This window comes from Stenella coeruleoalba (assembly GCF_951394435.1).
Source record: "Stenella coeruleoalba genome assembly, chromosome: 7".
NCBI lineage: Eukaryota > Metazoa > Chordata > Mammalia > Artiodactyla > Delphinidae > Stenella > Stenella coeruleoalba.
In genome coordinates, this window is record NC_137153.1 from 75,375,520 (window position 1) to 75,393,876 (window position 18,357).

Genomic DNA, 18,357 nt, shown 5'->3' on the forward strand with positions numbered 1-18,357 from the left:
ACATCTACCAAAAAAGGAGGGAGAAGGGAATAAACAGCAAAGCAAAGGTATTACAAAAAGAGCTACTTTACTGTATTTTTTTTAATACTTTTACTCATTCGGTCATTCAGCAAACACTTATTTAGTGCCCACCTTAGGGTAGGCACCAAGCATTATACGTCAACCAGAAAACTATGGTCTTTGCTGTTACTGACACATAAACTAGCAGGATGACATGCAATGAAATAAACAATTACCATCCAATATTATAAGCATATAACAAAGGAAGCAGATGATGCTTTGGCAGCACATAAGAAAAGCACCAAGATAAGAACTTTTGTGAAGGTAAGAGAGAGAGAATTCAGGGAATGTCTCCAAAAAGAAGTGACATCCTAAAGCTGAAACTTAAAGGAACTAACCACACAGAACAGGTCAGAGATGAAGGGCAGGGAGTGGGTGGGAAACGGTTGAAGAACCCAGCGGAATGTACTCAAGGGAATCATTTGTACAAAACATCTGGGGATGAGAGAAAGCATGGCACATCTGAGGGAAAAAAATCTTAGCTGGACTAACAGGAAATGTATATAGGGAGGAAAGGTAAGGAAGAAGACTAAAGAGAAGCAAATGCCAGATGGTGCAGAGTTGATACGCTAAAGAGTCAAGACAATGGGACATTTAATAAAGGCAATGGAATCAAGTGCATTTTAAGAAAGAATACTGTGGCTACAAGATGGATAATGAATTAGAAAGGGGCAAAAAAGAGAGATAAGAGAAAAAATAGGAGCTGACTACAGTAATCCAGAAGAGAAATAAAGGTGATCTAGACTCGTGACAGTAGTAACAGGTAAAATAGAGTGAGAATTCTTTACTAGGTAGAATTGATACCATTTGTAATTAATAAAATGTCTAAGGATAAGGGAAAGGAAACAAACAATAAAGGTTCATATATTTCTAGTCTGGGCAATTAAGTGGCTAATGGTTTCATTCACTGAAACGAAGACACAGAAATGGGTCTGGGGACAAAAATAAGGATTTTCGTGTTGAACACATTTTATTTATGTGTCCCTGAGACACCCAGCAGGCTGGATGTCTGATATCACTCTGGATAGTCAGTCCCAAATTTAATAAGTTAAAACCTAATAATCCACTCATTATTTAGATCTAATACCTTTTATTTTAAATTGATACAGTAGATTACTACATGTCCTCATGGTATATGACATTTAAAAAATTAATTAGAATAAGGTGTTTTTTGTAATACCACTTATAATTAGAAAATTTTGAGGATTTCTGCTTTGAAGTGCTGCTTTCAACAGTTACTAGCCTTAATCAACTATTCAGTTCATAAAAACCACAATTCTTTCTAAGTTTTTTCCTCTCTCAAGTCTTCATCAAGTGATTCTAAGCTCTTCAAAGTACATCACACTTAGGTTTTTAAAGGATCCTCTGAGTATCATAAATGGAAAGTATTAATTCAACTTTGATGGGCACATCAGAGTAAAGAATCTGGGCATTGTATCACATGATGAAAATATCAAGATGCCTTGGGAGCATAAAATGAACCAGATGCATTTATCACCAGGGAGGTGGGGACAAGTGCCAAATATCATGAAAGTTAGAGTTCTTAAATGGCCTTTCGTCTCCTTGACCTATATATCATTTTAAATTGGGTCAAATATTCTTAAACAATATTTCACTATTTACATAACTAGTATTAAGTGTCCAATAGGACACCCTATTAGCACTGAGAGAAGAGAGAAAATATGCTTTTTAAGCTCCAGAAGCATATAATACACTAATGTGTACATCCTTAGAAACATGTAATGATATTAAAGATTGGAAAGAAGGCAAGGGGAGGGAAGGAAGAGGATGAGGATTCATAGGTCAAGTCCATTATTATAATTATTCAGATTGCATGTACATGTGTGCCGTAGCATATATTCCTATGTGTGTATAAACAGAAAGCTGTCTATACATCCTGAATGTGGCAAGGTTAGGAGTCTGCTTATTTAATCACAAATTACTTTCTCTGATGACAAGTTCTACCTAATATTAACATTTCTCAGTTGTAATCACAGTAGTCCATCCTTTACCCTGCAAATCGTTATGTACTGATTGTTAAAATTTAGGAACCTACCTTAAAACTTGAATGGACCCTGTTGTTATAAAATATTCCCAATGGAGTGAGTTCTGGTTTTGCTAAGAGCTGCAATCCACTGGATTCCCCCGTAGGTTCCTTGTGGAATAAATACCATATTCCAGCATCCTATAATTAAAAGGGCAAGATTATTAAAAAGCCTCCTTTTATAAAGCCACTCTATGAAACACTCTCACATAACCTAAGCATTTCACAAACAAGTTTCATCTTTTTAACACTAATTATTCATTGGTTCAGGTTCAGAATTGACTCTAAGAGTTGTGCACTCATCTAGTACACTCAAAGCAGTATATCAGGCTTAAAAAAAAAAGGCATATTTAACTTTGCTTGTAAGATGGGACAAAAGATAGAATTGGCTGATACCAAAATTTATTTTCGAAGTAACTTTCCCATCATTATCTACTTTAAAAACTCATGCAGCCAGGACATGGAAGCAACCTAAATGTCCATCAATAGAGGAATGGATAAAGAAGATGTGGTATGTACATACACACACACACACACACACACACACACACACACACTGGAATATTACTCAGCAATGAAAAAGAACAAAATAATGCCATTTGTAGCAACATGGCTGGACCTAGAGATTGTTATACTGAGTGAAGTAAGTCAGACACAGAAAGACAAATATCATATGATATCACTTATACGTGGAACCTAAAAAAAAGGGTACAAATGAAGTTATTCACAAAACTGAAGTAGAGTCACGGATGTATTTGGTTGGCCAAAAAGTTCATTTGGCCAATCCAATAGAAAAGAAACTTTTGGTTACCAGGGGATAACGGGTGTGGGGGGTGGGGCAGGGATAAACTGGGAGATTGGGACTGATATATACACACTACTATATATAAAATAGATAACTAATAAGAACCTGCTGTATAGCACAGGGAACTCTACTCAGTTCTCTGTAATGGCCTATATGGGAAAAGAATCTAAAAAAAAAAGAGCGGTTATATGTACATGTATAACTGATTCACCTGAAATTAATACAACATTGTAAATCAACTATACTCCAATAAAAAAATTTTTTAAATCAAAGTATTAAATAACAGCTGGGGGAAAAAAAAAGTCATACAGAACTAGAACCAAATCCTCCCTTCCGTTCCATGTGACCAGGACAGCACAGCCTTTTAGCAATATGGGTTTTTTTCTGTTTACCTCCAAACCTGATCAATAGATGAGTCATACCTATTAAACAACTATCCATCACTGACTTCTTTCAAACAACTCCAGTGCCCTTCTTGTCCCGAGGCAAATTTTTGCCAAACAGAAAAAACCACCACACACATGAATCAGGATGCTGTCTCAGGCTAGGTCCTGTCTGTTCAACTTCAGTGTTACTTACCTTAACCAAAGCAGCAGAACAGTTTGAAAATTTCTGACACTCAAAATGAGATATAAAAATCGAAATGAAATGTTCTTAATCTCTGTGATAATTTTTTATTTTACAATTTAATTAAAAATCAGCCCAATGTGAAGGACAACTTCACATGAAGGAACTCTGATTAAACAGATTGTTAAAACTCAAATATATAGTCGAAAAGTATGGTATCAATTCAAATTTAGCAAACATTTATTTAGTGCCAGGTCTCAAAGAATTCATACTCTAATGGGAAATACAGAGAGAACTAAAATATAATATATGTAATAAATACTATATTAGTTGTAACGAAGTCCTTTAGGAGCATAGAGATATGAATTGTGGAAAACATATCACCAAAACGAATGCAATATGTGGCATTTTTCCATGATAAAACTTTACAGATGGGTCTTAGTAAAACAAACTACTCTGAAAAATGTGTTTGCCACCTCTATTCTTTTGGGCACAAAACAGACTTGGAGGGCTGTGAAGAAGGCTCCATACCATAGCCCTATAAACTGAGGGCAGAGTAAACCCTCCCAAGATGCAATGGAGTTTCAGGTTGGGGGATAGAAAAAGCGGGATAAGGAGGTAGCAGCTGTTTCCTGTTAAAACTCTGTGGTGTCAAAACAGGCAAAGGGAGCTTTGTAAAACGCAGTGGAAAGGTACCAAGAAGAAAGGGTTTGATTTACTTTGGGAGGAAAACCCTTGCCAAAACATGAGCTTTACTGGAACAGTTTTTCTAGAGAGAAAAAAAGAACTCACAGAATGCAAAGGACGAAGAACACACAGGAGATGGAAAAGATAGAGACCTGCTTTCTGCTTTTCTCACATGAGGCCTAATAAGGATGTCTGGCAACCTCACCTTACATTTTTTCATGGACTATTTGCAATTTGCTTTGATCTTCTACCCATGACTTCTGAAAACAGCTGAAAGGAAGCTCTGCTCTGACTGTTGATTTGTAATGTAACAGATCACAAGATGATCCTGGGGTAAGACTGCACATCAAACCCTTGGTCACCTTTACCCAAAATCTCATCTTCCAATCAGAAACTCTCAACACAAATCCCATATGGGCTCAACAAATATTTGATGAAAAATGAATGAATAGAAGCCTGAAATGATTGAATGTCCAGGTCTCTGCTCTGTCAAATAAGAATTATATGTTTTATGTTTTTAAGAAAAATCACAGATGTGAATTCTACCATCACCCAGTGATACCTGTTTTCTGGTTATCTTGAAGAACTACTCCCTTCAACTATTTTTTATTTCATCCTGGAAAACAATGCTAGGTATCTCTTTCCTTTTTAAATGTTAATAGCCATGATGTATATATATGAATATTCAGGTTTTGCTTCAAAGCTCATATTTCTGTGCTATAGTTTTCAGCACAGATATACTCATAATAGTATCATGTCTTAAAGATTCATTTTTATGTTATAAATTAGCAGCCCTAAAAACACACAATTACAAATGTAAATTTCTCCAAGCTTATCCAGGAGACATTTCTGTCATCCAAAAACAGTTCATTTATTCTCTTAAATTATCCCTGTGTATGTGTATGTGAAACAATTTAAGGCACACAATTGAGTCCTTGCTTTACCAAAGAGACGAAATCCCTAAGTGTATACAATCCCTGTATTTAACAAAAGGATGTGCCCCTTTGACCAGAATGACCATTGTCATAATATTCTACAGAATAATCCACTCTCATAAGGCTTTCTTTGCTCATTAATATATGACTGAAATAGGGAAGCCAGAAAGATCGTACATAATACACTAAAAATACACTCTGGAGATGGCATGATAACCCTAGATATGAGCCCATCTCTTTTCTGGCATTTAGCGCCTGTCTTACTACACTCATAAACACTAACTGGCACAAATGATTTAGAAAAAATAGAAGAACCATCTCAGCTATAGCCTGCTCTCAATGAAATAAGCTGTACCAGAAAGCAAGGTGCTTGAGTTAGATTACCACAAACTACAATGCATATATATAAACCAGAATACTTACAAACTTAAATACAAAAAAACTGAAGCACTTTATTATTTACCTGTGAGCCTGCAGCTGCATTATTAATCAGATTATTGTTGGGATGAGCAATCCAGAAAGTTGAAACGGCCCTGAAAGGCATTTTTTAAGGTTATTTAAACATTCATCAGGAAAAATCCCACCTATTAAAAACCTCCCCCAAAACATCTTCCCCAAAAGCCAACAGCCCTTGACCATCACAAGTGAGTTTTTCACTCCGCCAATTACTCACATACAGTCAGTGGCAGGCACAGGGATGTAATTTCCAAACACTTTTTCCCGCATGGTGGTACACATGGAGTTATTCCTATCAGTGGGAAGTAGGGTGCCTGGTTTGGTGAGGAGTCCCAGATTGTGGAACAAAGTGTTTCTCTGTTCAATACCATCTTCCAAAAAGAAACAATGACCTAGTGTGTCAAATCCGATGGTGTCTTTTATCTGCAGAAATACAAGTGTATGATGTCACTGGTAACAAGATTGACTGCGGTTTAAGCGACAAGTGCTATTCATGAGGCATGCTCAGTACAAAAGCAAAAACAAGTTTTGATCTTAGCTGATGGGGCAAAGTCAAATGTCAGGGTTCATTGATCTCTTAAAAGAACAGAGAAAAACAGCAGAACTCTCAGTAAAGCAGGATAGAGTAAGACATGTGGTATAACAGCTTACTTATATAAAATTGAGAAGTCATGAGAATGAAGGAGAGTTAACTGTTTCCATAATATGCATCAACATAATGTGAGGCTACTTACCAGCAAGCCATTTGTCCCATGCACAGTGATGCACCTTGAGAAGCTGTGATGAATAGATAGGCCGTCCACAAACGTTGCATGTCTGTACCCTCCTTTATAATCCACGTCTCCACACAGGTGAAAATGAACAGGATACCGCCCCAGGTGCTGCTGACCCATGTGTTTCAATTCCACATGAGAAAGATGGACTGAAGTAAAATTTTTCTTTATCTGTAAGATAACCAAAATCAAACTAATACGTAAGCAAAGTAGCTTCAGCAAAGTAGCTCAGAATAGCAAAGTAGCAAAAAATATTGTTTTAACAGAAAATATCTGAAGGAGACTAGACTAGACTGTTTTCCCAGATCATAATTTAGCAAATGCTTCTTTACATAAGTGAATGCTTTGAAGAGCAATAAAAATAGCCTCTCATTAGGAATAAAGGAAATGTAACATGGAAAACTACAGAAATGGTTTCTGTATATATGTTTGGGTTTGTTCAAATATTTTGGCCATTTCCAGTCTTGTCTTATTCTTTCATTTCTATAATCTCCACCAGAGTTTGATAAATAATTATTTCTAAATCCTTCCTCAATGTTTTAGTTAGCAGATACTGTTGTTTACTTGAGTCCTTTTTAAAAACGCCTCTGTTGATCCACCACTGGAGCGATCTCAATATTTACAAACACTGGATTTTTTATCACACTACTAAAAACAAAGAAATGACACTGACCAACATTTTAGAAACCAGTGCAATAGAAACGTAGCCAACAATAATAGCCTACTCAATGCACAAAAACTGATTTTAAGACACATGTAGCCAAAATGCAGCCCAGGAGTCCAATACACTAGTACATAGAGCAATGCTTAGCACACAGTAAGTGTTTAGTACTTTTACAGAGTAAAAATCTGCATACAAAAAATATCTTTACAGAAACGTATTTTGAATGTGTACTGCTTACCGTTTCATAATATGTTTTTTAAAAAAAAAACTGATTCTTTCAGAGATTGCATGCATGATACTGAGATTGTTTCTTTGTCTGTGTAATTGGTTCTTCCCAATGTAAATTGATTTAATCCTTCACAGGACAATTCTTAAATGGTTTAACTATAGGTCCAGATCAACTAAATAAAGATATAACCTTATCTTCTAATCATCTAAAATCTCATTGTTATTGGATAAAGAAATAAAATATGATTTCAATAGCCATAAAGATCTCATTCCAAAACTTGAAGTTTTTTCAACATGCACTTAGCAGCCAGGGTTTCAAAGAGTTCATTAAATCCTTTTGCCTACCATGACATGTCCCCCAAAGGTATCATAATCAAAGAATTGGCACTGGTTTTCAGCGTAGCATGAGTCTTCCATTTCTCCTCGGATTACGATATTCTGGGTAAGAATTCCAACCTCAGCTCTCATGTCTACACCATCTATAATCTCACCCATGTGCAGGAACTGAGGCGTTTCTGGTTGATGAGAGCAAAGCAAAAATAACATTAGAACAATGAAAACATAAAACTTATGTCAAAAAGATAGTCCTCTTTATTCTGTAACTCCAAGACATTATTAAAATTTATTGTTTTCTTCCATTCTTCAATACCTCAGAACCACAGAATCCCAGGAAGTAAAGATTTTAAGGATTATATAGTCTAATCCCCCACTCAATGCCTTAACCCTCACTACCAACTATCAAATCCACACACAGAGACCTTACTCCTCCCTGAAGTAGTTCGTCCTCTCTTGAACAGCACCAATAATCCAGAATCTAACTAAGAATCCATGCTGTCTCTCTCTCTCTGCTTCCTGTCCATGTGCTCTTGTTCTACTCCCTTGAGGACAACACATGAAGACCCAGATGCATGTTGGATCTAGGAAAACGAATGGTTCTGTACATGTTGACAGAGTGTCAACATGTGTTGACACAGAGTGTCAAGTTGTTTTTGCTTCTACTTCAAAGCTAAAGTAATCTGCATTTGGACATTAACAGTACAGAAATAACCATCTTTCTCTTCCCACTTCTTATTGTAATATTATGCACTTTTAAATTCCCACATTTATTGGAAGCTTAGAAACACTTTAATAATGAGTTTTTATCTGATCTTTACTATAAAAACTCAGGAAGGAAAAATACAAATAAATCCAGGAGTTGAGATTATGGAGACTCATTATCACATGGACTTGTTAACAAGAGTGGGAATTTCCAAATGAAATTAATGCCAGATCGTATCATGGTTTTTTAGCTTTTTGTTTTCTGCTTAAAGTATAACACTGAATGAAACAAGAAAAAATTGCTAAGTGGGCCAATCCCATTTTTTTCTAAAGCAAAAAATTTTCCTTTAACCTTCAAAGCTCTAAATTACCCACTGAGTACTTATTAAATAGTTACTATAAATTATTTTGTTTTGTTTTTATTTTGTTTTGTATCATAAATGTATAATTTTTATTACAGAAGCAAGGAAATATAATGAGTGAAATGCACAATGAATCCCATAATTGAGGCAATGAAGGAAGAAGCTTTGCCTATTACCAGGCTCAAAATAAGTACCTGGTAAATGTCAGTCATCCTTTATAAACACTGCTTACAGTAAGAATCTTATTGTACATTGCTCTTTCTCAAAAAATATATTATTCAAGATTATGACAGGAAATGTAGTTTTATGAAAATACCTTTTTTTTTTTTTTTTTTTTTTTGCGGTACGCGGGCCTCTCACTGTTGTGGCCTCTCCCATTGCGGGATGCGCAGGTTTAGCGGCCATGGCTCACGAGCCTAGTCGCTCCGCAGCATGTGGGATCTTCCCGGACCGGGGCACAAACCCATGTCCCCTGCATCGGCAGGCGGACTCTCAACCACTGCGCCACCAGGGAAGCCCTGAAAATACCTTTTTGGTTCCATTTTAAATATATTAGTGAGATCTACTTTTTGCCAAGAAAGTAGACACTCAAAAACCATGAGTTTCATTTTTTTTAATTAAAAAAAGAAAGACTTCTATTAAAAAATGAATCTGGTTTACTATTATTTAATAGTGGAAAATTAATAAGAAAGAAGTTGGAAAGGATCTTGAAAAAAAATCAATCCATCTAGTCTGCATCTTTTTTTTTTTTAACATAGAAACTGGCACAAAAACACTGATTTGCCTATAACGCATCATTAACAGCAACATTATTGCTCAATGACTACTTTTATCTAACATCCTCTGGGACTCTTGTGTTCAAAGCACCCCACTACTAAGAACTTCAATATTGATGAAGATGATGATGATGATGACGACTGAAGGAAAAACAAAGAATTCCAGGAGTCATATCTCAAAAAGAGTGTTTCCCAAGAAGCCTTCTGAGCAGTCTGATACCTTTGACTTTGACCTGGAAGCGGTTGCACTTGGGACAGGGGAGAAGAGTGAACTCCTCTGCTTGGTACATGGAATAGTCCGTGCTCGCGACCACAATCTGATCTCCGGGTTTCCAGCTACTAACGTCATCCAGCAGATGAAGTTTCACTCCGTCCACGACCTCTACCCGGAAACCTGAAAGAGAAACACCTAAACCAAAAAGCAAGAAAGAAAGTGATTTTTTTTTTCTAAAATCAACCCCCTCACTGATTCACAAATCAAAAGTTAAAATAAACACAAGTCAGCAATGCTTCAATTTGATCCATGCACAGGATGAAACAGGACATTAGCACATATGTAATCTTAATATTAAGAATAAAAGCTCGCCTTAGGCAATCTCTCATTTCTGTGCCTTTGCTCATCCTTTAAGTCTTTATCTACAGTGTCCTTCCACTCTTAATTCATCAACCAAGATACTATTCATCTGATAAAGTTCAGGCGAACCTTTAAGTACTTCCCAAACATCCTTGCTGGAAGTAACCTTTATGTCCGGTATTCTCATTCTGATATTCTCTCTGGTATGATTCGTATCATTCCAATGGGAAGACAGCTCACCTCCTTGGAAGCTACATCAGTAAAGGCAGCAAAGTACATGCATCTGTGTATTCACTGCTCTGTCTCATAGTGCAGACTCATAAATGTCTACTGAAGGGATGAGTATTCCCACCATTATCTGCAATGTGACCTAAAGGCCACATGACAGTGCCCCAGTCCAACTCAGCTCCTTTCCTGGGATAATGTCAGGCTTGCAATCCAGGGACTACTAATTACTGATCTCTCCTAATACCTCCTTTTGAAATTCAGAGTTGGTTCCCAACTAGGCAGATGAAAACTGAAAAGTTGATCCAGCATCTCCATAACTTATACTCTTCAACATGCAACCAAGTGTAGAAGTGTTTCCTACTTCTAAACTGTCCGTGATATAATCTGTCATGGTTTAAAAACTGATTTAATGCAAATGAATATGGAATAGATGGAAGCTATGAAAAATATGGAAATGTGGGAAAACACCACATTTCAAAGATATCTGTTTACTAACTGTACCTCACTATCATCCTTCTAATTAACTAGCAAACTACTCTGGGGCTACTTTAAGACACTGACTCTAAGAGTCGATGATAGGAGTAAAAAAAACTCATTTACTCAAGTTAGGGGAATAAAAAAGAGGGAAATTTAGGCAAGGCACAAAGAGTAACACAAATATCCTTACAGCCTTGAGGATATCCTGATAAAACCTAACCTGAGCAAGTCTTGAATTCTGCTCCTTTAGACTCTGATCCACCATGTTTTCCTGTTTCTACAAAGCACCAAAAAAAAAAAAAGAACCTAATAAATGTAAAGTGTTTTTTTATATGTTTCTTGCATATAAATACTAAAGCCTATAATGGAATTTTGTCTAAATAATAATAATAACTCTAACAATAACGATAGCTAACAACTGTGGGATTTCACATACATAATAACTTTTCATCAAAACAACTTTGAGATGTAGGAACTATTATATGCATTAAAGATAAAGAAAGCAAAGGTCAAGGAGTCTGACTGACAGCTGAAAAATGATAGAGCCCACAAATGAATGCTAATTTAATTCCAGAGTCCAATTTCCTAAAGTCTATATCATTCTGCCTTCCCAAGGATCAAAACAGGCAAGTTAAAAGCAAAGGTAAACAAAAAACTCATAGTAGCAATGACAATCACTACCCAAAATTTCAGATTTTACCAAAAAGAATTATCTAAAAAAAGAGCAACTAAGAAACATTAATTTTTTCATATAAAATTTCAATAATGCTTTAAAAAAAAGATTTCTAGGGCTTCCCTGGTGGCACAGTGCTTGCGAGTCCGCCTGCTGATGCAGGGGACACAGGTTCGTGCCCCGGTCCGGGAAGATCCCACATGCCGTGGAGCGGCTGGGCCCGTGAGCCATGGCCGCTGAGCCTGTGCGTCCAGAGCCTGTGCTCCACAACGGGAGAGGCCACAACATGAGAGGCCCGCGTACCGCAAAAAAAAAAAAAAAAAAAGATTTCTAGATCAATAAGTTTTGGCTTGAAAGACCATCAGAATTTGTTTCTGTTTAAAAAAAAAAAAAGCTAGGTTACGTGGAAAAAATCTGTATTGTTCGATTATTCCTCACTTTTTTCTGGCTGTAGAAGAAAATCCTACCTGAGATATCTCCTATTAGCACTACTGAATAGGAAGTATGAAAGGATGTAAGTTTTATCCTCCTTGCTTCCTGGAGAGAATTTCTACCTCTTCCAGAAAATAGGAGCCACTGAGAACATAGAACACAAACAATATCCTATAGTAGATAGCTAGAATGTACCCTCTTCCAGAAGAGAGGAGTCATTGGCAATGTGGAAATGAAAGCAAAATTTCCCACAAAGGAAATGTTGACTCAAGGTTTGTCAGTGTTATCCTCTGCCTGGAGTCTTCCTGGAAGCAGTTCCACTAAACTCTTCATGCAGGTCCAAATTCCTGCTTAGAAATACTCCTCATCTACCTATGCTTTTTGCCAGAGGCAACCAGGACGTGGTCAAAAGAGCAGTAGTCTTGCAGGCAGAAAGCTGAGGCATGATTCCAGCTTCCTTATCCATGATAGAAACCATCTCCTCACCTCAGACTCAGAAGGCTGCTTAGATGGAACATGTGAAAGTCCCTGTTACATACCAGGAACTCTGTTTTAAAGCAACAGACTTTCTCTCTTTAATTACAAGGACACAAAATACACCCAGGTCATGTTTGCATTATTGTTAAAATAGCTAACCTTTATTTAGTGCTTACTGTATACACTGTGCTAAAAAACTTCATATTCTTCACATTTGATACTCACAGCAGCTCTATGTGGTAGTTCCCATTATTATCCCCATTTTTCAGATGAGGAAACTGAGGGTTAGGAAGTTAAAGTCACATGCCCATCATCATATAGTAAGTAAAAGAGCTGGGGGCTTCTCTGGTGGCGCAGTGGTTGAGAATCTGCCTGCCAATGCAGGGGACACGGGTTCGAGCCCTGGTCTGGGAAGATCCCACATACTGCGGAGCAACTAGCCCCGTGAGCCATAATTACTGAGCCTGCGCATCTGGAGCCTGTGCTCCGCAACAAGAGAGGCCGCGATAGTGAGAGGCCCGCGCACCGCTATGAGGAGTGGCCCCCACTTGCCGCAACTGGAGAAAGCCCTCGCACAGAAACGAAGAGCCAACACAGCCATAAATAAATAAATTAAATTTAAAAAAAAAAAAAAAAAAGAGCTGGGATATGAACCCAGGCATTCTGTCTCAAAAAATCCATTTCAGTGAATACTTTGCTACAATGGTGCTCAAAACAGAGTTATAAGCTCAATCTAAACTAAACCTTTCTGGCTAATTACAGATGTAATAAAGCACTTTTTAATGACTCATTTCACATTAATTTTGGTATAATATTGGGTTGGAAAAGAAAGCTGGTGGGCAAGCACAGACAGAAGGCTGCCTATCTACCTGGAGCCAAAAAAATCTAGCAGCAAAGTCGGTAAGTACAGAAATTCTGCAGCGAACATCCTTAAGAGAAAAAATCAGAGCATCAGTGCTAGACATGATAGTTCTTCTGAAAGGTGGATTATAATTTTTTAAATGTGCTGAAGAAAAGGTAAAGACCTAAGGTAACTTTACAATACATTATTTAAGGAGAGGAAAGCAGGTTAAAATAAAATGAACACTACGGGAGGCAACATAGATTGAAGAGTGCTAATTAACTCTGAATGATAGGGTTAAACATTAATTTTAACTGTACTTTTCTGTGTTTTCCAATTTGTCCATAAGATAAATGTAGTAGCTGGATTATCAAGGAAAAATTGCTAAGAAAATGAGTAATTTGTTTATACAGCATGTGTTCAAATGTAATATTTGTCGACACGTCTATATAACAAGAAAATCTAAAGTACAAGATCATTTCACTGTCACAGAACATAACTTAAGACAGCTCACCCGATCACATCCAGATTGGTTCAATTGGTACCAAATTCAGGAAGCAAATCCATTAACTACACCATATGACTCAAGAATGAAGAACAAAAGTCCAATTGGGGGTGCCTAAACTAGATCATTTTCTAGTCCAGAAAAAACCCTTGAGTCTAAAAGATTACGTACAGTAGAGAAACTATAGGTTTCATCTTTAACCAGTTGAGAAATCTAAACAGTCATTTGAATACACTTAAAAAAAAATCTGTCACAATACTTACCAATGTCTTACAAGAGTATAAACTGTACTCGCCTACCTTCAATCCATTCACTATAAGCTGTCACAGAGAACTTCTGACCATCCACAGTATAAAATTCTTTTTGGGCAAGAGCCTTTCCTCCACTACTATGATTCTCATAGTTTCTCACAGATTCATTGCAAGAAGTACTTCCACCATCAATGACACCAACCAAAGCCCAAGCTTGCCTAGAAGGAAAATAAGCAGGTGCATTTGATTATTTGTCATGGTACTGACCAAATTCCCCAACACAGATGTTATGACAGGTGCTTATTTATGACAGGTGTTAATTCATTTTTTCATTTTTGTCAATCCCTCCACCTCTTTTTCCATATGTGGTTGCAAGTCCAAACTTGACTGAAATAACTGAAATCACAGAAGAAAATGCACCTGAATTTTAAATCCTTGTTTGTCCAGCTCTGTAACAGGTGAAACACTGATGACTATGACTTCAATTAAGCACTGACTTCCTTCCTCAATGCATACCCATTTCATTCCTATATCATTCTGGGCACAAACCCATTTCTTTTTAAATTATTACCTGCTCTCTTTTCCACTATCCTCTCTGCTATGTTCTCAAATCTAGCTGCATAATAGAATCACATGGAGCTTTAGGAATATATCCATGCTTAGACCCAGCCCACACTGATGCAAACATCTCTACAGGTGGGGCCTGGCATTAGTCTGTTTTTAAAGTTCCCCAGATGCCACGACTGTGCAGCCACACTGGAGAACCACTGAGTTAGAACAGTGGTTCTCAAACTTTGTAGGCATCAGAATCATCTGGAGGGCTTGTTAAATCAGATTGCTGGGCCCCACCTTCTGACTGTTTGAGGCTGGGCCATAGAATTTGCATTTATGACAAATTCCCAAGTGATGCTGCTGCTGCTGGTCTAGGAACCACACTGAGAACCTCTGAGTCACAGGTCAGAGGTTAGAGCCGTAGGTATCAACCTTAACTGCACAAATTGCGGAGGGGCGGGGGGGGGGGGGGGGGGGGGGCGTGTCCTAGCCTTCAGAGATCCTGAGGTAAATCATGTAGGGTGGGCCCTGGGCGTGGGATTTTTTTTAAGATCTCATGTATGCAAACAAGGCTGAGCACCACTGGATTATTGGTTTCTTAATATTCTTAAATTAAATCTGTAGAATCACTATCCAATAGATTTAAAATTTTACATGCTTTATATCTATTTGTTGAAAGCAGTATGTTTGAAAAACACCATTTTATTTCTGGGATACTGTGATAAACATCCCAGGGACTTTGCTCAAGCTTGTGGCAAAATCAATCAAAAAAAAAAAAAAAAAAAAAGAACAAAGATAAAAAGTCAGAAAATTTGCCTTAAGACTCCTGGTTTCAAACATGAAAAGAAAAATGTCAACTTCCTACTGTAGAAAAAAAAAAAAGCCAAATGTAATCTATGCTACACAGATGGCTGGATACTCACAGATGAAAGTTAATCAGAGCATGCCTACAACCTTACAAATTCTACACCCACCCCTGCGTGGATTAGCTGCTCTTTGGCCGACTGTGCTTTATAGCTCTATTTATATTCCTTGATACAGCAGAAAGAATCAAACGAAGAATGTCTCCATTTATTATCTCCTGTGTGAGAGGGAAGAGGAAGAATATCAGAGGCTTCCTTTATTTACCAGAACTGCCTCAGCAACTATAAAACAATGTTCTATTCTATTGATATTATCTCCAAAACACTCCTACTTCCCTCCTCCACTTGAGGAAAATTTCAGCGTGCCAGAACATTATCTTCAAAGGGGCATGTTTATGTACCCTGGAGATAATGTCAATGCAATGGAATGTTGGCAAAGGATCACAACTCTAATTCCTCCATCAAATCAGCAGCAATATTTCTAAATTCTAAAAGGAATTTAGAAACAGTAGGGAGAGGAACCCAAAAAGAGTCAAACAAAGTATTCATAGCTAATGAACACACAAAACCTAGAACAATAATGACATAAAGTTGTAATCTCCGGTATTACTGGATAGTGAAACAAAGTAGGTGTCTGACTTTGAACAGACCACACTTCCATTCATAGGTCTATAAATTATAGAAATATGTGCACATGAGCATGAAGGGACGGATAAAAGAACACTCAGAGAAGCACATTTTATGAGAGGTCCGAACTGGACAACCACCCAGATGTCCAGCAGTAAATATACTGTGCTATAGTCATACGATAGAAAATAAACAACGATGAAAATAAGCCACCCTGCATGCACCAACATAAACGACACTCAATAACGAGGTTGAGCAAAGAAGCCAGACACAAAATATAACATATTGTCCGCTTCCATTTATATGAAGTTCAAAGACAGGCAAACCTGAACTTTAGTGTTCTCCACAAATCCAGGGGAGTGGTTTACCTCTGGTGAACAGAGGGAGTGGTCAGTGAACAGGATGGGATAGGATGGGGGCTTCCAGGACACTGGCAACGTTCTCTTTCTTGAACTGGGTGGTCACTATCCCGATATCACATGGTGATAAGTCATTAAACTCTATATTCTTGTTTTTAGCACTTTTCTGTATATGTATAATATTTAATTAAACCACCACCACCATCACCACCCCAAAAGAAACTACCTCTAAGCCCTCCTTCTCTACAGCCTACACAGTATACTCCTAAACTTCCCTCGGGCTTCTCACCTTTGGGGAGCCTCCAAGGCTCCTTCTATTTGCACTCCCATCATACCCTGTAGCTGCACTAAGTTTCTCACTGTATGATCCCCTTCTACTTAGGTCTCTGTTTATCCACCAGATTAAAAGAGGACTCTGAGACAGTGTCCTTTCATCTAAGCATCTATGGGTACCCGGCGCTAAGAATCCCCTAAGTATTCCCTGGGTGAGTAAAAAGCATTTTAAGAACATTACAGATGCTTTTTCTTCACTAATTTTTGTCTTCTTAACTTTCTCTACAATTTCTATAGATAATATTCCATTCCAACACTGACCAAAGAAAAAATAATAACTAGACCAACCAACCATCAAAGGAAAAAAATAATAACTAGATCATTTCAACATGGGAGTTTTGAAGTCCTCTTACTTTTCACTGCAGATATTCCCTGACTTTATTGTGAACAGTAAGCAGAATTAAAACTTGTTTTTTTTTTTAATTAAATGTTGAGCCAGCTGCTTCCCCAGAACCCAGAACTGCATTAGGAAATCATGATTAACTAGACTATGGCACAAGAACACAAGAATAAACTGTAGGGATGAATCCTACTATCTGGATGAACCTCGTAGCCCTCCAACTTGTGCTTCCTCACATGTGCCAGGGCCCCAAAGGCCTGTGCCCATCAAACAAGCAGACTCAAATTAAAGGATTAAAAAAAAAAAAAGAAAGAAAGAAAAAGAAAATTGTGCATGTTCCACCCCTCCTCAATCTTTTCAGACAACTTTTCCACCTTAGCACGGAATTGGGCCCTAACCTTTCAACTCATAAGGTACCTCCAATTAGCCTGAGTTTCATATGATCTTCAGAAGATAATAAAAGAAGGAAATCAATCTCCTTAAACTGCCTGATTGCTTTCAGTACGTTTCTGTTCTTAATTTTTCACAAGCCCAACGCTAAGGTTCACAAAGTGCTTCATAAACCAAAGCCAAGGAAAGAACTTTGTACACAGTCTTCTGTCCTCCAGTTCAAAGCAAGAGGCAACGAGACTTCCAAATGGTAGTGGCCATTCTGGCCCCTGAAGTCAGACTATGAAGTATTTTGTTTCCTTCTCCATCCCGCTCTCCTCTCACACAGACAGACGCTAATACATAGCAGGAAGGAAAGTAGAGAGATATGTGTGCCCACCTGTAGCCCAGTCCTTGGATCAGCTTACTTCCCAGCCGGTCCTGGATCATTTGTATGGTTCCTTGTAAGAGGCTTTTGACTGCTGAATCTCCAACAGCTATGGCAACAATCCGTCCTGGATCCTGGTCTCTCAGGAATTTCTGAAGTCGCCTACTTTCATTGTGGTATTCGTGGGTATCAAACCTCTCGATTTCCAAAATTTTGGCTGTGTCTTGGTCAATGACCCTCACATTGAGGCCCCTGGAAAAGTCCTTTTCAAAGGCATGGGAGCCAAAGGTCAAGCCTGAGGAATTCAGAGTTCTCACCAACAGCGTCCACGATGCCTTCTGTGCCCCATGTAATTCCAGTGTCCCGCCGGCTTCCACACCAATAAATTTTTTGCCAAATGTTGGCATACTTTCACCTTCATCTGACTTGCCATACAAGGCAATTGTCGCTTTGGATTTATAGCGGCAATTTTCTGCTCCAATATGAAGCGCCCCACCATCCTTGATCAGGATGTAACGAGTCCGCAAAGTAATATTTCTGGATCCATCTTTATCGTCCCCAAATACAAGCAGTCCTGCAGGGAATAACACACTAAGTAAGCCAACTTCTAAAACATCTTTCTGAGGTACAGAGAAATAAATTTCATCTTAAGAGGGGAAAAAAGCACTTCCGC

General features: G+C 37.8%; 1 protein-coding gene across 5 annotated transcripts in view; it reads right to left on the reverse strand.

The window, feature by feature from the left end:
- The window catches only part of CEMIP2 (cell migration inducing hyaluronidase 2), a 164,115-nt gene that overhangs the window by 38,086 nt on the left and 107,672 nt on the right, over nt 1-18,357 (reverse strand). For all 5 annotated transcript variants that reach the window (XM_079925819.1, XM_079925822.1, XM_079925818.1 and 2 more), the window contains 8 exons: nt 17,697-18,258; nt 13,902-14,071; nt 9,616-9,804; nt 7,565-7,734; nt 6,289-6,498; nt 5,772-5,977; nt 5,562-5,631; nt 2,117-2,245 (listed from right to left, as the gene is read on the reverse strand). In XM_079925819.1, the coding sequence (XP_079781945.1) occupies nt 2,117-2,245; nt 5,562-5,631; nt 5,772-5,977; nt 6,289-6,498; nt 7,565-7,734; nt 9,616-9,804; nt 13,902-14,071; nt 17,697-18,258 (1,706 nt within the window). The remainder of the gene's footprint in view (nt 1-2,116; nt 2,246-5,561; nt 5,632-5,771; nt 5,978-6,288; nt 6,499-7,564; nt 7,735-9,615; nt 9,805-13,901; nt 14,072-17,696; nt 18,259-18,357) is intronic.